This window comes from Ascaphus truei, chromosome 6 (assembly GCF_040206685.1).
Source record: "Ascaphus truei isolate aAscTru1 chromosome 6, aAscTru1.hap1, whole genome shotgun sequence".
NCBI classification, from domain to species: domain Eukaryota; kingdom Metazoa; phylum Chordata; class Amphibia; order Anura; family Ascaphidae; genus Ascaphus; species Ascaphus truei.
In genome coordinates, this window is record NC_134488.1 from 90,776,889 (window position 1) to 90,798,747 (window position 21,859).

At 42.7% G+C, this 21,859-nt stretch overlaps 1 protein-coding gene across 2 annotated transcripts in view; it reads right to left on the reverse strand.

Annotated features, from left to right (window-relative positions):
* Positions 1–21,859, reverse strand: part of LOC142497373 (membrane-spanning 4-domains subfamily A member 4A-like) — a 62,038-nt gene that overhangs the window by 13,586 nt on the left and 26,593 nt on the right. Inside the window, exons 4-5 of one of the 2 annotated variants that reach the window (XM_075605075.1) lie at positions 18,673–18,729; positions 12,591–12,758 (exon numbers count right to left, since the gene is read on the reverse strand). In XM_075605075.1, coding sequence (XP_075461190.1) covers positions 12,591–12,758; positions 18,673–18,729 — 225 coding nt within the window. The remainder of the gene's footprint in view (positions 1–12,590; positions 12,759–18,672; positions 18,730–21,859) is intronic. The other variant, XM_075605076.1, reaches the window with a different exon arrangement.

The following is a 21,859-nucleotide window of genomic DNA, read 5'->3' on the forward strand; positions in this document are numbered from 1 at the left end:
TATCAACGCAAAGTACATGTAAAGCATACACTGTTACTGGGCTCAAGAGCTAACTCTCTTGAACCTTTATACTCGGATCAGGGGCAACCAATAATCTTTATTTAGAGCCTGGTTACCCCCTCACCGTCGCATCCCTTCCATAGTCCTTGACCCTAATCCAATCATATAAATCTGAGATAGAATATTTGGTAGTATTGACATCCTCAAAAAAGACATCAAAAATATATTTTCCCAATAGATCTGATTTATAGCTTTCCATACTCTTGCAATAATACATTACTTGTATATAGTATAAGGGAAGTGATATGTTTGAGGCAGTCCCATTTGTTCTTTCAGTTACTGGAACAGAAAAAACGAGGGGTACAATGGTTTGTACACCAAAAGAAATTCACTTAAATGCACACTTACCAAAATTTAAAATCTAGCCTTTAATAATCAATCCTTAAAACATATATTACCAATATATAAATGTGAAAACATATAAAAATAGATTAAATAAATATCTAGTGCAACCAAACAGTCTTAATATATGTGCTCAATGCTGGAAAGTAAAAGACTGCACGGATGCTTATCAGCCTGAGTGAGCAAGAAAGCCCACTACCACATTGATCAGCCTAATGAATAATAACCTTCATAAGGGTGGTTGGCTCAAAGTCATAAGCAGAACCTAGACTAGTACTGCAAGTCCTGCCTGGCCACTACCCTATATATGTATATATAGTTTGCTGATCTAATGAATGGCTGCCTAGTACTGTATTAAAACACCCCCATGAAGGGGGCTGACATCATCAAACACGCGTCCAACGCGCGTTTCCCTCCTGCTACGGAGCTTCGTCAGGGACAAAATTTTGTCCCTGACGAAGCTCCGTAGCAGGAGGGAAACGCGCGTTGGACGCGTGTTTGATGATGTCAGCCCCCTTCATGGGGGTGTTTTAATACAGTACTAGGCAGCCATTCATTAGATCAGCAAACTATATATACATATATAGGGTAGTGGCCAGGCAGGACTTGCAGTACTAGTCTAGGTTCTGCTTATGACTTTGAGCCAACCACCCTTATGAAGGTTATTATTCATTAGGCTGATCAATGTGGTAGTGGGCTTTCTTGCTCACTCAGGCTGATAAGCATCCGTGCAGTCTTTTACTTTCCAGCATTGAGCACATATATTAAGACTGTTTGGTTGCACTAGATATTTATTTAATCTATTTTTATATGTTTTCACATTTATATATTGGTAATATATGTTTTAAGGATTGATTATTAAAGGCTAGATTTTAAATTTTGGTAAGTGTGCATTTAAGTGAATTTCTTTTGGTGTACAAACCATTGTACCCCTCGTTTTTTCTGATTCACTTCAGTTCACAGTTCACAGTTGCACCTACCTTTCACCTACCTTTCATTATCAATTGTATTATTATTATTACACTAATACACATTTAGTATGGTTTAGTCGATCACTCCCTTACCCCCCGCCTTTTGTGCAGTTACTGGAACATCCAGAACCTACCATTATTCACATCTACCAACTGACTCAGAGCAATCCCATTGTCTCTCCATATCTGAAAAGAAACCGGCATCTTTCCTGGTGGAAACCTTAAATTCCCTTGTATAGTTAAAATTTTTGAGCAAGTGCATGATAGCCAAAATTGTTTTCTCAATATTAAATTACCGGGCTTCCATTGGTATTCCTCTCCATTTTACATGTAAAATCCCTGGGAGACTCTCTGGGAATACTAACTGCTCCTCTAATTCTAGACATGAGTAATTGCTATTTCCAGTTATCCAATCTCCTGCATGTCTTGTTACACAGGCAAGGTTATATTTTCTAATATTAGGCTCCTCTCCCCCCGTCCCCTCCCCCCACACACACACTTTTTCTTCGGACATAATTTATTAATAGCAAATCTATTTCTCCATTTTCTCCAGATAAACTTCTAAATAAAGCAATTTCTAGGTTTAACATTGGAGAGTTTCAATAATATTGGTAATATCTCTAGAGAGTAGATCAATCTTGCAAAACTGACCACTTTAACCATCTGACATCTTCCGGAAAGATTAAGTGGTACATTTTGTCACCCCTCTAATTCTGTGATTATTTCAGTGATGATTGCCCCCAAATTATTTTTATAAAGATATTTAGCCTCCGGATCAATATAGATTCCTAAATATTTAAGTTGTTTCCTGGTTACCTTGAATTGGCATTTTCCCACCCATTTCATATTGTTTTTACTTGATAGGATTAGTATTTCAGTTTTAGCTGCATTCACCTTAAAACCCGAACATTTTACGAACTCTTCGAATACCTGGTGTATTTTTTTCTATAGTCTCTTCTGGATTTGACACAACCAACAATAAATCATCCATGAATACGGCTATCTTGCTCCCTTAAACTCCATCATATTTCTAAAATATTCAGCAAGCGGTTCAATCGCAATATTAAATAGCAGGGGGGATAAAGGGTAGCCCTGTCTTGTTCCTCTGAAATGCCCTATCTTCTGTGATAGTAAGCCTGCTACCATTATTTTTGCTTTGTGGTCTTTATACATTGCTCTGATCGAACCAAGAAAGGTTCCTGTAATACTCACTTTTCCCAGAACATTCATCAGGTAATCCCACCCTACATTATCAAAAGCTTTTTCGGCATTCACTGATATTATTATATTATCTTTATTGGTCTGCGTATTCATTTTTGTCTAGTTTATAGCTGTTATAACCTTTCTGATATTTTTAACAGACGCTCTGCCCTTTACAAAGCACGCCTGATCTACATGTATTAATTTAGGTACAACTGTAGAAAGTCTATTGGTCAATATTTTTTACAGTATCTTTGCATCTTGGCTCAAAAGAGAGATTGGTTTATAGGATTCTGGGTTCAATGGGATCTCTCCTTTCTTTCTGAATTATTCTTACAAAGGCAGTTTTACCCATCTCCATATATTCTTCTTTATCTAGAATTTCTTTGAACACTTCTCTAAGGGGGGGGGGGGCAATTTCATCAATGAGAATTTTATAAAACTCCCCTATGAATCCGTCTGAGCCTGGTGCTTTCCCATTTCTAAGATGTTTATTAGAATGTTCTCTCTTCACTCATTATACTAGCATTTAAGATCAACTGCTCTTCTCTGTCTAACTTAGGGAGCTTAATGTTTCCCCAAAAAACACACTGTGCTTCTTCGTCTATATTACTTTTACTACAGTATATTCATTTTGGTAGAAATTTTGACAAATCTTATTTATCTCTCTAGGATGATATCTCCCGATTTTTCCTTATTCTCAGAGTATAGTTTGACTTCATAGGTTTTCTACCATATTGCCCAAATGTTTCCCTGCTTTATTTCCAAACGTGTAAAAGTTTAGATTTCTAAACTGTATTGTCCTTTGTTCTTTCCTATGCAGCCAAACCTCACAATTATCCATAGCTCTCATATAACATTCTCTGTTATTTGTGGTTCTAAGTAGCTTAAAAAGCATAGAATCTAATATTCAACTCTTTGCTCGCCTTAGAGAACTCCAAATCAATATCCTTCCTTCTCTTAATTATGCAATTATTTTCCCTATTAAAACTGCCTTCCCAGTCTCCCAAAATAACCTTTCCTCATTGCAATGAGACGCATTGGTTTCCTTAAAATAAAGCCAATTGTTTAGATGAAATGCGTTAAATGTGGTTATTGTACAAGTAAGAAGGAAATCTCCATATTCTACCTCCATGCGCTCTCTGTCCCATATTAACCTCCACCCATACTGGGGCATGATCCGAGATGATTATATCTTCTATTTTATGGTAAAGATTTGTTTATTAATATGGCTACTCCTTTTTTCCCTACTGCTGGGGAATACATACAGTACATTTACCCACCCAGTCTCTCCTAAGTTTTTCACTTTCTGTCACATCTAGATGAGTTTCCAAAATTAATGCAACTTTGGCTTTAAGACGCTTAAGGTGCTTCAGAATTGTATTTCATTTGATAGGGGAATTGATTCCTGTAACATTCCTGTAACCCTAAAATATTGAACATACATATCGGCACGGTTAAAATCTACATATAGTCTCAGACTATAGAAGAACAGTTAGAGAAATCAGCCCCTCCATACACTATATACTCATTATAACAAAAAGACCAATAATTAGGTCTTGATACTTAAACCAGGTATCTTCTGCTGCAACCAGCTCCGTGCCGTATCCTCGCTGCGACCTCTTTCTCCGATTGGTGAATGATGAACCTGTATACGCCTCTGATCCCGCTCCGCTCACCTGTCCTCAATATCTTTGTGATTATTTCGAGTGTACTTTTCAGCTTCCATGGCCTAAGTAAAAAAAATTTCTCCATTCGTCGTGAAAAGTCAGAGTCTCTGGAAACCCCAGATTAAATCTCTAGTTTTGTTAAAACAAAGAGCTACAACGTTTTTCAAACTCTCTCCTTTTGTTAGAGACTGCCACCGAATAGTCCTGGAAAATTAATATCTTGGATGCCTCATTTGCATTTCCTCCTGAGTCATTATACAGTAAGCTCGCAAAAGTCTGTTTTTTTTTTCTTCACTAAGGTCCAGCAATTTAGCCATCACTGCTCTTGTCTTTCTCCTTGATATTTTGCTGGGCCAGGTCTATGGGCTCTTTGTACTTTGATGGTAGCCATATCCGAAGGTAACCCCAAAATCTCCAGGGCCATTTTGAGCAGAAATCCATACGTTGATATGGTTTTACAGACTTCAGTATCCCAATAATTCTTATACTGCTCCTCCTGAATCTATTTTCAAGATCTTCTACCTTTTCCTCCAAGGCTTGATTTTTCTTTTTATGTTCCTGGACTTCTGACTGAGTTTCTCCCAGATAATCTTGCAAGTCTCCCACTCTGGTCTCCACCCCTCCCAATCTTACATTTTGCAAGGAGAGTTCCTCTTTAAAATCTTCAAGGAACTCTTATTTAATGCAGGCATTAGCTCTTTTGAAAGTGCTTTGGCCATAGCAGCATAATCAGAGCTTGTCTCTTTAAGCGCTTGCACCCTGTTCTATTTCTCCATGCCTTGTAACTCTTCCCTCAGTGGCTATTTTAGGAGAATTGTTTCCTTCTAACTCTTCTCTCTGCTGCTTAGCTGTCCCAGCTTATTTGCTTCCCAGATAGCTGGCCATGGTGCTCCAGGGACTGTGCTGTGGATCACAAGGTTTTTTTTAAATTTTTATTGACGTTTTGCAGCGTGATTTTGCTTTGCAGAGTGAGGCTACACTGGAGCTCAGCCACCTGCGACTGTGCTCAGTTGTGCCATACCGGAAGTCGAGATCCTTTCTGACCCTACATACGAGGCCGCTCCATCACAGGTGTTTGAAGTGGGATACAGCGCCTCTGGTGGTCAGCAGAAGAAACACATGTAGAGGACACCAGAATAAAAAGCCACAAATTCAAGCAGAAAGACCAGGATTCCTGCGCTGGATAAAGCAACAAACCCGGACTGCACAACTGACCCATGAGAGGTACTGATTCTGCAAGTAAAGTTTGCCACACCACATATGACTACCAGCTGTGATTGTAGTATGTGTGTGAAAAGTGTTGATGTAAAAGTACATCAAGCCATCAGTTTTGTTGCTCCTCCTGTGGTCAGTGTAAAGAATACATGTGGAAATTTACCAGAAAAGAAAATCTGGAAAAGTTTTAACAGGTGGTTTGCTGAAGTCCAGGCTGCACAGCGACAGCAAGATGCAAACGTAAAATGCCCATAGTGTGTTGGGAGTGCGAGGACCCCGGGCACTTGGAAGAGTAGTTTCCTTACGTTCTCGAGTATGAAGGGTCACTATGAGTTCCAGCAGTATGAGGAATATTATCTCCAGCAACTGCCACAGCAAGCAACGTGTGGTGGGTGAGGCGAAAATGTAGAAGTTTTATCCAATGAAAGTGAGCTCAATACTGCTCATGCCTCAGAACCTACCGAAACAAAGAAAAGAAAGCAGAAAAAGAAAAGAGGTTCTCAACTCACAGCGGAAGTTGCAGAAACATTAAATGATGAGCCTCCAATGTCAGGAAATCACATGTCAGAAGGAAGCCGAGATGTTCAGCAGCCTAGAAGGACTGGCGGAATCCTCCTGGGAATGGCAGAATATCCAGACATGAAGGCATGGATTCAAAAGAAGGTGGAAAAGGATGGCAAAAGGTTGATGATTCCTTGAGCCAGGCTACAGATGCACAAGAGCATGCACTACACAGTGCCAGGCTATGACAATGATCTCATCCGTGAATGATTGGTTAAGGAGCAAGAAGCTAAGACTGAGCTACAGAGGGGTCCGTCTCCAGCGATCACTAAGTGTGTATCTTTGGAGAAGCCAAAGGATCACTTACTGAGTGAGTTCGGGGAAATTAGGACTAACCTGGAGCAGTCAAATGCTGCTGCTGCCGCCAGGGATGAAGAGGCACAGGCTGAGTTAGAAGTCTTCAGAAGGAGATTCGCGGTTTCAGCACTGGCATAGCGCTATATACAGGTATGCATTTTAACGCCCTTGAAGGAGTCGGGCAAACTCTAGAGACCGATAGAGAACAAGAATCTATAAGAGGAGGTCAAGTACTGTATGTAATTAGCACTTTAAGATGTAGAGGCCACCTTGGAGCAGGACATAGGCAAATCCCTATATTTCCAGTATGAATTTTGTTAGATCAGAGCGGAATCTGACAGAAAGAAGAGAAGCATTCTAACATTTCAGAAATACTACAGAGCTCTTATTCAAGGAAGGATAGAGAGAGAAAGTTACAGTATCTGCGCAAATGCTCCACAACGGTCATCATACAGGCTGCCTTCAGAGGGATGAAAGATCGTCGCCATAATAAATCATCTGCGTTCTTCAGTTTGGAGAATGCAACAACAAAGTGAGAAGTATTGACATTTGAAGCAATGTGTAATTGCTCTCCAGCCAAAGGTCAGAAAGATTCAGCAGCAAAGACGCTACAGGAATATGAAGAAAGCTGCTGGTGTGATTCAGTTCAGATATAGATCCCACCACAGAACCAAGCAAGTGGTTTGTTCCAATAACTGTATCTACAGTGCTGTTTCAGGGATCCAGTCTGCTTTCCACAAAATGCAGAAAAGAAGAACGAAGATGAGACTGAAAAGTGTAATACAAATCCAGGCATGCTACCATGCTCATAAAGTATGGTCCAAAACAGATTCATTACTATCAAAGCAGCTGCTATAAAGATTGTCTATGACTAGAATGAGACAGAAACATATCCATTATCTCACGCTGGAAAAGGCATCACTGGTTATCCAGCAGTGCTTTCGTCTGTGTAAATTAATGTCAAGAAAGAGAGGCCCAAGTCTACAAGTATTCTGACTGCGAAAGAGTGGTGCCATGGGGTACAGTTAAAGTTGACGAGAACTCCGCCAAGGTTGATGTAATGGTGCTAAATGATGCTGAGCCAGACACAGATGGTTGTATGAGTAACACGGACAACTCATGGAAGTACTCATTGCCAAGCGAGAAAAAAAAAGAAAGAAAAAGGAGGTGGAGAGATGGAAAGATAAACAACCAAGAATTCCTCCACGAGCAGCTAAGCGTGAGGAACTAGAGCGAATACTTGGAGATACTGGGTGAGTGCATAAGTTACAAAGACTTTGGAACCTGTCTTCTCTTCACATCGACTACACATCGAGGCTAGGATTTTATAAAGAGGTAGCGAAATACTGTGCTTCATGCCCCGAGGGCCCTATAATTGCCCCAAAGGGAAAAACCAAAGTTGCTGATGGGAATTAAGATGTTCTTGGAAAAGAACATTTCCTATACACACTGGAGAGAAAAGTAACCCAATTTATAGCACTCTAATCTAATTGGATGATTGATGAGTTAATTAAAATAGTTTATTGGGATTAATGATAAAATATAGGACTTAAAAAAAATAATAATTCAACAACCTCTATAAATCAAGTTGAAGTTGGTGAACCCCGGATTGTAGACAGTGCTGGATAGGGTATGAGCGTGTACATACACTATCCTTAGCGGACCTTCTATGAGGGAAACCCACCAGTGAAGGTGGGGGGGAAGGTAATAACTGAAACACTGTACCATGAATAAAATGCAAACAGCTGATAGGAGTAATACTATTGTGTTGTTGAAGCACACTATAGATAACCTGGTAGGTAGTTTATTGGTTTGTGAGCAGAGATCAAGGTGTTGATCTATGTTAACAGAGGCTAATAAGTGTTCCTAGGATAGGAGACCACAGTCTTAAAAGAACATTTCACCAGGTCCATGGATCTAGTCGGAAGCTTTGAGTACTTGCACTTGGAATGTAAGTCAAAGAAGAAGAAAAATACATTAAAGCCCAAGGTCTCCAGTAGTGACGATACCTGGAGACTGGGAAATTATGAAGAGACTGGGGTTATCCTTGGGGAATTGCTCACCCTCAGCAATTTTTTCATCCAAGTTCCGCCCTAGAGGAACCAAATAGCAGTACAAGTTAGAAGAGACAGCTGCTCTCCAAGTAGTAAATGTTGCTACCAAACTAATTATATTCTTCTCCTGGATTGGGATTCCTATTGAACTTTTAAGAGACCAGATGACAATTTCAGTATACAGACTCATGAGGGATGGCTGTGGTGTGGTACAGTTGAACTTGGTACAAATCCCTGTTTATTGTTCCTAAACAGATGGTCTAGTCAAATGCTTCAGTAAAACCCTTAAAAAAAGACAAAGTTCTTCTGGCATTGGGGTAAATTGTTTCTGCAACTTCTCTTTGCTATCCAGGAGGTTCCCCAGTATTCCACAGGACTTTGTCGTTTTGAATTGCTGTATGGAAGACAACCGAGAGCGTTCCTTGATGTGGCAAATAAAAAGTGCGTAGACCAGCTCCCAAGGGCAGGCAGTGTAGGAAGGTATGTGTTGAACAGTAGAGAAAGGTTAGGTAGACTAGGGGTGTTTGCACCTGGAATCCTATGAGTAGCTCAGGAATGGCATTGTGATTGTGAGGCCTTGATAAGGGGTTTTAAGCCAGGAGATAGAGAGTTACGTTTTGGGTCATGGGCAGGCCCCGTACAAAGGTAGTAAACTGTTAAATTGGGGGAGAATTTTTCCCTGAAGCAGAAATTACAGACACAAAATTGGTTTAGTCCATTTGTGGTCTGTTCTCTCCGGTACCACTGAGACTCCGCCACCAGGCCAATTATTGTCCCAAGAAGGGGGGGTGGGGGGGATGTTTATTGGCGAAGTGGAACCAGGGCTTTACTATGAGGGGGGAGGTATGTGAGGGAGTTAAGGGTTACACTTCTTCATTGTGCATGCTCTGAAGACCACACTCTAGCTGTAAGCTCTGTTAGGCTGTTGGCAATTAGCTCCTGAGTAAAATAGCCCTTTAAAAGGCTGCTAAAGTACAGGGCTTCCTGTTCATGAACCTGAAGGAGCTGCCGGACAACACAGCCTGCAAAGTAGAGGATCCAAGTTGCTCAGAGGGACTTTCCTGGAAACGGCAGAAACATACAGCCTGCACCAAAGCTTCAGCCTCTGATGGAAAGCAGGTAACATTTGGCTACAGGGTATTGCCTGTCTGTTGGAGAACCCAGACTTCCATTCTGTTGCCAGAGACTAAACACTTTCGTGTGGTTTTGTAGATGTATGCTTTTCACTTTAAACCATGATTCTGTTCCTTTGAAAGTATTCTGCAACCTGCTTTCCCCTGTGAGGGAAATAAAGGACTTCCATTGCATGAAAGTGGTGTGTGAGCTCCTATCTGACCCTACCTACGAGGCTGCTCCCTCCCTGTCCCAGGGAATATTGTTGATATCTTTAGGGGACACTGGTTACAATGTACAGCCAAGGCTCAGATAGCTCAGTATGGTCATGCCCGGATTACTGCAGATCAGGAAAGATTAGATAATATAGTGAGCATATGGCACATTGGTCGGAGCATTTACGAGACCGAGTATACAGATGAAATGGGGGCTAAATGGGTTTACTATGTAGAAGTACCTGATGGCAAGGTTGGTAGGGTTAGGAAGCCCGATCCGGACCATTGTGTGTGTGTGTCTGTGTGTGTGTTACTACTCACCTATGTGCTAGTGAGTGTCTGATCCCTTCAGGGTCACTGCAGTAATGATTATGCTCATGTTTCAAGTGTATTACTTCATCCTTTCTGGAACTGAAGATATATTCTGTTCTGCTCCCACTGCCATGTACCACATATCCATTCAAATATGGGATGTGGTAATATAAAAGAATACTGCTGTATGCCCAATTTGTGTATAGCGCAGCTACCTGGATAAGGTTAGGTGCATAAGTCTGAATATGTTCGTGTAAGAATTCTATATTTTATATACTTTGTTATAAACACATTCGTATAATTTGCAATTTGCACTTATGCGGGGTACATTATAGGCGCCAGAGAGATATATCTTCCTTCACTAAGAATTCTATGTTATTACAGATTGTATATACAGTAACAAAATGTGTGTACATACAGTAAGTATATATATATATATATATATATATATATATATATATATATATATATATATATATTGTGACAGAAACCAGGGGATAGTAATAAATTCCATATATAGGGCTACCAGGATACTGAACAGTTTCTATCCTGTTTGGCCTGGGAGTGCAGCCTTATAAAACATGCACTCCATCCCACAGTTTGGCAAGTGCTGGAACTGAGGGAGGAGGGATCCAGACCAGAATTTGTCTGCTGCCTGATTTCTGTCACCTGTCCTGCTAATTAGAAATCAGGTATTTAAGACTGATTTCCTGGTTCCTCTTCCCTCTCCCCAAGAGCCTGGAGACAGGAAGGCTGCAGGAAGCAGAGAGGGGGGAAAGCCTCTCCCCAAACAGGTTAAATCATTCTGTTCCTTTTTGTCTAAAACTGCAAAGTACCTTATTTTGTTGGTGGAAGTGGAAAAGCCACTTCAACCCTGAGTCAGGGAAAACCTAAGTTAAGTTATTGCTCAGGTGAGCAGATTTTTGTTTTGCTGTGTTTCTGTTGTATGCACTGTGGCAGTCTCAGTGCCTGGGACTGAATAAACCAGGCATAGCCTGTTTAAAGGAACAGCACGTGACGCCTCGTCATTTAACCTACCATAAAAGACCGTGTTCTAACAGTCCCGGTCAGACGGCGGAGCCCTGGAGTAAGCCGTTTGTCACAATATATATATATATATATCTATATACATACACACGCACACACACGCACAATACCAGTTGTGAATGGTAAAGAGACAACAGCACTCAGCAGTTCAAACAAATAATTATATTAGTATAGAAAATACTTGCACATATAATAGACGTTTCGATCCCGGAGCGGGACCTTTATCAAGGGGGGTGCAGAGAACAAGTGAAACTCATTGACATACCCTAAAGACACACTTACCAATTACAATTAAATTGTGCAAAAAAACAGATGACTACACAGTTCAAATTAAATGAAGCAGCAGCTGTGTGAAGATTCCCGCTATTGGTTACAAGTCCGTCACGTGATCCGTGCTCGGAAGCGTCCTGTATTACCATAGTAACCTTTAAGTATTAAGCAACTGCTCGGTTCATCCGGGTCTCATGGAGCAGGAGCGTATAGTCCCCTCGTATTAGCGTCCGTGGTTACCTTGGAAACCATGCGCATCTGATCCGGGATCGAAACGTCGATTATATGTGCAAGTGTTTTCTATACTAATATAATTCTTTGTTTGAAATGCTGAGTGCGGTTGTCTCTTTACCACTTCACAACTGGTATTGTATGCTGTTTATCTATATGGTACTAGCACCAGCCACAACTGCTTTCACTACTGGAGTGCTTTCAACATAAAAGGAGCCATACTCTATACACGCTATACACGCATATTATGCTCTTGTATGTGTGCAGAGCTTTTTCATTGAATAGTGTGTGGATGCATGTATGTATAGTCCATGTATCTAGTGTGCGTACCATACGTCTATGTATGGTGTGTGGGCCACCTGATTCTTGGGCCTGATTGTTGGACTTTCCCCCAGGCTAAAATTTTCCAGCCAGCCCCTGGCCTGGACTCATGGCTAATGTCCCACACCCACAGTCGCTCCTACCAACCATTGTGGCTAAGCAGTTCCATCTACTGCACTTACTACCTCACCTGCTGTCTCTAAGTCTCCCAACATTCCACTTCAATTGTAAGCTCTCTGAGGCAGGAATTTCCTTCCTTATTGTCTGACTTGGTTGCACTTATTGTATTATAATTCACTTTACTGTTTTTTTTTGTCACTTTTGTAGACCACTGAGTACACTGTGGGGGCTATATAAATAAAGATATACATACATATACAGAGGCAACATTATACAATTCACATATATATCTACTTGCTAACAACTTTCTTATTTTCATTAAACCACCTGGACAGTAGGTTCATCAGAAGCATGTAAACAACCCTAGCTGTATGGCTATACACATTCTGCTACCCAAACCTTGTATTGCTTGTAAAGTATCGTTCTGCTGCCCTATGTATGCATTAAAAATGCAACAAGAATTTATTAAGAAAATATCACGTTTTAGTGGGAAAAACAAAACAAAACAAAAGAACATTCTTGATAATTTTCCCATTTCTCTCCCAGTTCAGTGTCTTTTTGCAAATAAAATAACCAATAGAGGGAGTTTACCTTTGGCGAAAAAGTTCCTGCACATGTCTGGCTTGTTTTATAATATGAACAGTAGGAATCGCCATGTAAAAAGTAGTATGAAGTATGAGCTAAAAGTAGTGCATATATTAAAATTCCAATAGCAGCTAATATTGCACTGAAAATGTTCAGGCCAAGACTCCATCTCATCTAGAAAAAAAAAACAGGTGATTATTTGGTGGAAATTATTACCATGATGAGTTGTGTCCTACTATATGTTCGTCAACTTTGTTGATTGCCAAAGGATTACAATTGTTGTATACGGTCTGCTAACGGATGTTACACTACTGCAAATGTACTAGTGGTTAACGGCAGCTGGCTGTGTGTACCTGCATTCTGTATTGTGTATGAATTAGTCACATTGTAATTTCATCCGCCTATCTTTCTCTCTATGTTTTGACATCTTTGGCTCAGATTGTATTGTATTGTATGTCTTTATTTATATAGCGCTATAAATGTGCATAGCGCTTCACAGTAGTAATACATGTTGTAATCATATAAATAACAAATAATATAAATAACAGGTCATGGGAATAAGTGCTTCAGACATAAAAGTAACATTAAGGAAGAGGAGTCCCTGTACCGAGGAGCTTACAATCTAATTGGTAGGTAGGGGAACGTATAGAGACAGTAGGAGGGAATTCTAGTAAGTGCGTCTGCAAGGGGCCAAGCTTTATGTATCATGTGTCCAGGATTATCCACAGTGCTATTCATATGCTTCTTTAAGCAAATGTGTCTTAAGGTGGGTCTTAAAGGTGGATAGAGAGGGTGCTTGTCGGGTATTGAGGGGAAGGGCATTCCAGAGGTGCGGGGCAGTCAGTGAGAAAGGGTTAAGGCAGGAGAGGGCTTTAGATACAAAGGGGGTAGAAAGAAGACATCCTTGAGAAGAACGCAAGAGTCGGGATGGTGCATAGCGAGAAATTAGGGCTGAGATGTAAAGAGGGGCAGAAGAGTGTAAAGCTTTAAAAGTGAGGAGGAGAATTGAGTGTGAGATGCGGGATTTGATCGGAAGCCAGGAGAGGGATTTCAGGAGGGGAGACGCGGAGACAGATCTAGAAAAGAGTAGAGTGATTCTGGCAGCAGCATTTAGGATAGATTGTAGGGGAGACAGGTGAGAGGCAGAAAGGCCGGACAGCAAGAGGTTGCAGTAATCGAGACGGGAGACAATGAGGGCCTGAGTCAGAGTTTTAGCAGTCGAGTAACAGAGGAAAGGGCGTATCTTTGTGATATTGCAGAGAAAAAAGCACCAAGTTTTAGAAACGTTTTGAATGTGAGAGGAGAATGTGAGAGAGGAATCGAGTGTGACCCCTAGGCAGCGTGCTTGGGCTACTTGTTGAATGATCCTATTTCCAACAGTAATGTGGAAGGAGGTAGTAGGGCCAGGTTTGGGAGGAAGTATAAGGAGCTCTGTTTTTGCCATGTTAAGTTTCAGTCGGCGGAGGGCCATCCAGGATGATATTCCAGAGAGACATTCAGAAACTTTGGTCTATATAGCAGATGTAAGGTCAGGGGTTGAGAGGTAAATTTGTGTGTCGTCAGCATAGAGGTGATATTTTAACCCAAAAGATGTGATTAGGTCACCTAGAGAGAGTGTGAAAAGAGAAGGGGTCCCAGGACTGAGCCCTGGGGTACCCCCACAGAGAGATCGATAGAGGAGGAGGTGTTAGCAAAAGAGACACTGAAAGTACGATGGGAGAGGTAAGGCCTCGCAAGCATGCGGAAGCGTGGGTCTTAAGAAAATTTTAGTTATGGTGCTCACGGGAGCGCAGGGCCGGTCACGTGAGCGGTTCGCCCAATGAAGGCGAACCAGCTCCGTGACGTCACTAGCCCGCCACCCTACATGCACCAGGATGGCGCACTAACCAAGGCCAGGGAAAGCACCCGCTTTCCCTCAGCGCGCCTCCGCACAGGCTGAGTCACCATGGACTCAGCCTAAGATTTGATCCAGGATAGAGCTTTGTTCCGAATACCAAGAGTATGGAGAATGTGGAGGAGAAGAGGGTGGTGCACGGTGTCAAATGCTGCAGAGAGGTCGAGTAATTTGAGCAGAGTGTAATGACCTCTATTCTGAAGCCAGGGTCACGTGGGATGTGTGAATTACCCCAGATAGCATTAACTCAGCTCCCTTTCCAAATCACTCCAAGTCCTATAATATTTCCTTCCCTTTATTGGAAAAGCAGCAGTAAATACAGGCTCTTGTGGATGGTGTGTAGTAGTGATTTGTAGTTAGAAACAGGTAGAAAGAGATGGCCTTGCCATAGGAGAGTAACAGAGATGGGTGCTGTACTCACTGTCTCCAGGGTGGAAAAGGAAGTGAGGAGCAATGTGGGTAAAAGGAATAGTCTTGGGACAGACTATCTGTGAACAAAGACAGGGGGGAGGGCAGAATAGCCCATTCTGAGAAGAATTTAAGAGGTTGCTGTAGCAACTCACTGGTTACATGCTCAGAGGCAGAAAGGGCAACATATTGATACATCACACATGCACTGTGTATGTGTGTGGAACAAATGCATGCAGCTGAACTTAAAGCTGCAGTTCAGTCAATATCCTGCATGTGTTTTTTTTTTTAATAAATCAGTTCTGTAGTAAGAAAAAATACTTTTAGCATTTTCTGTTTTTAAAAAAACAACTTTGAAAGACCAATTTTCTTGTATTCTATTTTAACAGCCATTTGCTAAGGCACAGCCCCTTCATGTCCTGTCACAAGCTCTGGCACACCCCTTTGTCAGCCCTGCCCTCCCTCTAGCACTTGTCAGTGCAGGAGTGCTCATGAATATTCATGAGCTTCCACTGCCAGTCAAGCAGATTATAAACAAATCCCAGCTTTTAATATGTCACCAAATTTCGACCTATCAATACATGGAAAACGAATTGACCTGCAGCTATACAGTTCTTTAGCTAATTAGAGATTGCACACATAAAACTATTGAAGTAAAAAAATAAATGTAAAAAAAAAAAAAAAAAAAAAGACTGAACTGCAGCTTTAAGGAGCTGACAAGAAGAAGGGGGTCAAACAGAAATATCATTCTTGTTCCATGACAACCTCTGTCTTTGGCAGCATGGAGGTTGTCGGTTAATTTAGTGAGGGTTGTTTCAGTAGAGTGAGCAATGCGGAAGCCAGATTGTAGAGGGTCTAGAAGAGAATAGGTGTTGAGATCCACAAAAGGGTGCTAATCTTTACCATTACTCCCTATCATATGAATGGGAGTAAAGGCGTGCTAAAGCTTCACACCCCTTTGTGGATCTGGGCCTTTATTTGGTAGAATATTTGTGCTTTTTTTATTTTATTTTTTCAACACATCAGTGATCCGACGTTCATGTCAATGAGTGAATGGACTGTCAATAAATAACTGGTCATGAAGAGGTTAATACTTTTCATTGGAATGTAGTACCGGCTTTAACGATGGGATGGGACAAGTACAAGACATGATATTATATTTTATAAAAGGATACCATTGCATGATTGATGTGTGTATGTGACCATTATAATAGTAACAATACCAGCATTTCTGAACGTGTGATCTTCTTACAGTGTGATTCATTCATAACAAAATGTTATATCTATTGTCCGCTTTTAGATTAGATTTTATTTGCCAGTCTTCAAATCTTTTCTATTTGATTTTCCATTAATAATATAAACGCTTTTATTTCACGATGTTTCTTTGTGTCTGCAAGAAAAACAAATACCCCTCCAAGGGTCCTTTATATTTTGTGACAGGATTTATGGTGTAAAAAGGTGTTTTATATTTTGGCGGGGAAAGTGCTCCATTAAAGAACTTTTCTTGCTTGATAATACATAATTTCTTTTGGAGTGTTTATACTGTATTTTACAAATATTCAAATTGATGTATTTTATATGTAGCCCCGGTCCCCGGCGGCTCCTAGAGACCCCCCTTTTTTGTGGCAGCGCGGTCGCGGGTGCCGCCGGAGCCAGCGACGGACCTGCCGGCTGCTTCCAAAGGTGGGGGCCTGAGCAGGGAGTGTTGCGAGCCTTAGGAGGCTCTGCGGCGTACCCGGCTAGCGGGGGCCGTCATTGTGGTTGTGCGCACATGCGGCATGATTGCGCACGCGCGGATGAGACCAGGGAGTTGCGGTGGCCATTGAGGGGTTGCGCATGCGCAGTGGAATCGCGCACGCGGCCCCAGTATAGGAATAGCCTCCACGGGACTACAATTCCCAGGAGGCTAAGGGGGGAAGGTACCAGGTGCCCCAGAGTAGCCAATAGGGCTAGAGGATTGCCCTGCAGGGAAAAGAGAGACATTTCGCGGGGTTTGGAGGAGAGGAGGAGTTGGCGCCAGGAGAAGCTAGGGGAAGGAGGTAGGGTGCAGGAGTCAGTGACTCCCTGCATTGGCCAGCAGCCCCCAAGGCCCCAGCTAGCCCTGAGTCACCCAGTAGTGCGAGTTGTGTCAGGGACAGCCCCCAGGTTAGGGACCCTGCCCCTTACTATCCAGAGTCAGTTAGGGATCCAGCAGACGCTGCGCGTCCATCCAGAAGTTTGGGCTCAGACCGTCGCTGCCGTAGCCATCCAGGTGGGATCACCCCGGACAGTAGTTCCTGTATACAGCCGACATCAGGATCCTTTGTGAAGTTCCTTGGCAGGCCCGGGCACCGGAGTGCCCGGCAGGTAATCAACAAGTGCACCAACGAGTCATATCATATTCACACGGGACATAGTGGCTACGCAGTCACACATATAGGTTGTGTATACACAATATCTCACTTGAGGGAGGGGTGATACTGTGTGGGGTTACTGGACACTGGGTGGGATCATCCGTTGGAGGTGGAGGTAGCGTCCTGCGAGACGCAGTGGTTAGTGTCTCCTCTAGGGAGGGACACCTGTTGATATATGTGCATATGCTATACAGTAAAGTCATTGGTTGTTTTACATACGGTGTGTGGAGTGATATATATATTTTCCTGTGAGAAACCACTCCCCCTCTGGTGGGAGCCATCGCAGGTGGAGGCGCTGCACCAAGTACGAAGTTATTCATATTGTGTCATACGTGCCCCAGGCTCTCCGTGGCGGAGGCTTAGGCCTCCTGTGAGCCTAACAGGTAAAGCACCACACTGGGTAATGCATATAGATCCCCTCATATACACCCTATCTGCGATTGGGGGGGGGCGGGGGAATATGGGTTACATATACAACAAGAGTATATTTTCAATAAGAGATAATATTGAATTATTGCTCAGGTTATTAGATGCCTGAAACATTCTGTGTAATGCATAACATCCAGTGCTGAAGCTGGCTTTTAAAAAAAAGTAGTGTCTGTGTGTGATCAAAAGAAAACTCAATTTATGGAACATTTAGACCAAATTTTAAGTCAGGGGTGCACAAACATTTCAGTCTGCGCCCCCCTGGCTGCTCTTCTCCCCCCCCCCCTTTACCCAATTGTCTGTATTTTCTGATGTAAATGACATCATGTGACCCCCTCTGTGTAATTTGACGCCGCGTCACCATAAGCCGCCAGAGAGCAGGTAAGTGAGTTACAGAGGCCTCGCGCCCGCGCTCCCCGGCATTTAATTGAAATGCTTTGAGGAAAAGCGCGGGGCCCTGTAAGCGCCGTGCTCCCCCTAGAAAATCTTGCGCACCCCTAAATAAACCCCTGTTCGTTTAAAAAGAACTAACTAAGTGTGTAAATTAAACATTCAGTGATTGTTTAGGTTTCTAAATACAAAACTAGTAGTACTCCCCGTATCAAAAGACTTCTGATGGCAAATAGGGCCATATTTACTGAGCAGTCTTCTATATTCTGGTGCTGAAGGTCACCTTAGAGCCTATTTATGTCACTGTTCTATAAGGTGTCTCCAGCCCCACAAGATATCTTATGACATAAAAGTACTTGGTAAATATGGACTCTAGTGTTTTTATAGTCGGACGTACCGTATTGGCCCGAATATAGGGCTATGTGTTTTCCCTAAAAATGCCTAATACCTTTAATTTTTCATGTAGAACAGCTTCAAAACTTTAGGATCATATTATGTGCGAGACTGTACTATATTCAGGCCAACAGGGTCTTTCCTTTCTTTTTATCCATAGTTCATATAGATTCCTCTACCTTACCTTTCCCAGCGTTGGTTTGATGGAAGCCGCAAGAGAGATTGCCCCAGAAATAATATACTAAAAAGAGGAGAAAAAAAGGAATGTTAATATATATCTGCTGACTGACTCATGGAAACCAGTGTGATGGATAAACCTTTCTCCCTTCTCTTTCCTCTCCCCCCCCTCGTGTTTTTCACACTACGTTCCCATTCCCCTACCCCCCTTATTTTTACTGCTTATCAGTCCAATTTCACTTGGACTTCTACTTTTCACCATTGATCCTGCGTATGCACTGCGTTTATTTTCATTTACTTACAGTATCACTATTTATCCTGTGTATGCACTGCGCGTTTCTATTTATGTACTGTATGCCTATTTGGTTCAGTTCAGTAAAACATTTTCTTTTTTTTACGTATTCCTATGTGCATGACTTATTATTTCTTGTTTTAGTGCTGGGAACTCTATTCAGGTAGCTTCGATAAGATCACTGCCACATCAAACCGTTTTGGCATGTTCCAACCGACAGGTCTGACATTTGTGTTATCACGGTATTCAGAAAGAGTTCTTGTAAGTCAGATACCATTCGGTAAGAATATTCGATACCACTTGAGTTAGCAGTGTCTTTGGCTGTGTCTTTTTCTAAGATCTGTTTTTATTTTTGCATTATTCAACAATATTTGTCAATTACTGTATATTCTCAAAATATTTGTGACAGTTGTTATCCAAGTGCTTTCTAAGTAAGTTCCATAGATTAATTGGCAGGAAGCCAAAGCACCGCACCACGAAATTTCCTTGGCAAACCTGTTGGAAACTACACATGTGGCAGATGTGTGATTTGCAAATATATGAGAAAAGAAAAAATGGTTTGTGATACTCAAAGTGGCACTAACTATGCTGTGGGTCAGTTCATAAATTGTTTGACTACCTTTGTCATTTATATTATTGATTCTCCTTGTAAACTTTTTTACGTAGGGAAGACCATCAGACCATTGAAGGTTCACATTTGTGAACATATTAATGGGATTAAGAATGCTCAGCAAAATCTAGACAAGGGCAAAACCATCCATAATCTAGCTCAACATTTTCTAACCCATCATGAAGGGAGGGCGGATACATTACATTTCAGGGGGATTGAAGTTGTTCCCAGAGACCTTAGGAGAGGCGATAGGGAGAATCGACTTCTCCAAAGGGAGCAATATTGGATATACAGTATACCCTGGGAAGCAAATCGTTTGGTGGCTTAAATGAAGTTATCGAATTGGCCCCTTTTTTTTAAATGAGCATTTTGTGGTCTGATGATATCCCAGTGCGTTTAATATTTATAATCTATATCATACATTATATTTACTTGTCTGTATAAAGTATGACATCTTTATGTATCAATTAAATGAATTATTGTGTACAACCTAAAGGTACAAATTAAATCTATGACAATATATGATATTTATTTACATTAACATTGATGTGTACAGAGACACTAATGTGTATATTGAGTGGTTCATGGGTTAATAATCTATTTTGTGAGCTTTATAATATATATTATATATATATATATATATATATATATATATATATATATATATATATGTAGCCCCGAGGTATATTTAAGTTTTCTGGCCCCCCTCCGCGAGTGCCGTGCGGTAGCGGGTGCCGCCGGAGGCTGCGACGGACCCGCCGGCACTTTGCGAGGGTGGGGGCCAGTGCAGGGAGCAGAGCGGGACTGTGAGGCGCAGGCCGGTTGCCGGGGACGCGATCGGGCCGTTGCTAAGGCCGCGATCGCGTTGCTACCGGCCCGGCGGCTTGTGCAGAGGGCGCCGCCATTGCGCGTAGGTTCACGCATGCGCAGTGCTCGCGTAGGCGCAGGTAGGACCCCAGAGCTAGGGAGAGATCGTGCGAGAGTAGGACAGGGGAGGAAAGGATTGAGGCGGCCATTAGGGGTTCGCGCATGCTCAGGGCAAGTGCGCACGCGGCCCCAATGCTTAGACAGCCTCCTGGGAACTACAACTCCCAGGAGGCATAGGGAGACAGAGGTCAGGTGCTCCATTGCGGCCAATAGGGCTGGAGGAAGCTCAGCCCGGGAATATAGATACATTTCCCGGGCTTTGCACAGGAGTCAGGAAGAAGCAGAGGAAGGAGTAGGAAGGGTGTAGGGAGCGCGTGGCTCCTGCACCAGGTAAGGGTTCTCCTTAGGTCCCCAGGCAGGCCCCAATTCCCGGTAAGGGCAGGGGGTAACTGAAGAGGGACGGCCCTAGATAGGGAAGGTCACCCTTAGGTGTGTAGGTGCAGGTTTGGCAGTGCCACAGCGGGTAGTGCTGTGAGCACTGACAAATAGGCACAGGGTGTGCAGCGGATGCTGAGTGTGTGCAGTGTGTTTGCTGCGGGTTCCAGGTTGCTGTGTATGAGTGTTGCATGTTGACGCTGCGTGTACTGAGTGCAGTGTGTGTGCAGCGTGGGTTACTGTCTGCAGGCTGACTGTGAGAGCTGTGTGTCGGCTGCAGGCGCTGTTAGTATCAGTGAGTTATTAGGTTACAGTTAGGGACTTGGGTAGTAGGGGAGGGGGGCAGGTTATTAACCCCGCAGGCCCTAGGAGTTTTCCCCAAGCCACCCCAGGTTGCGGTTCATCAGGGACAGGCCCTAGGTTAGGGTTCCTGTCACGTTAGGGATAGATAGGGATAGCGGCGGTTGCTGTTCCCGTGAGACGGTGTGTTACCGAGAGACGGTTGTGTTCCCGTGAAGCGGTGGGACCCTTGTTGGGGTCCTGGAGAAGTACCTGGATAGGATCAGACGGCGGCTTCGCACGTCTGACCCTTTTAGAAGAGTGTAGCAGGCCCGAGCATCGGAGTGCTCGGAAGGTATTTCTACACATGTGCACCAACAGGCCTAATAGATAATTTAGTGACTGCGCAGTCACCCACGACCCTCGTAGGAGTACGGGACATTGGGTGTGGGGGAGCACAGGACACTGGTTGGGAACACCAGACATTGGGCTGAGGTGATATGGTTAAGGTGATGCGGATAGAGCATTGATGTTATGTAATGTGTTATATGTGTGTTCAGTAAAGTGTTAGTATTATATATGTGTTGTTGTTGTATTTCTTACCCAGGGCTATCTTTCATAACGGGGATCCTGGGTAAGTGGAGGCGCTGCACCAGGTAAATGGTAAAGGTTTCCCCAGGCTCCCAGCTAGCGGAGGCTCGGATCTCCTGG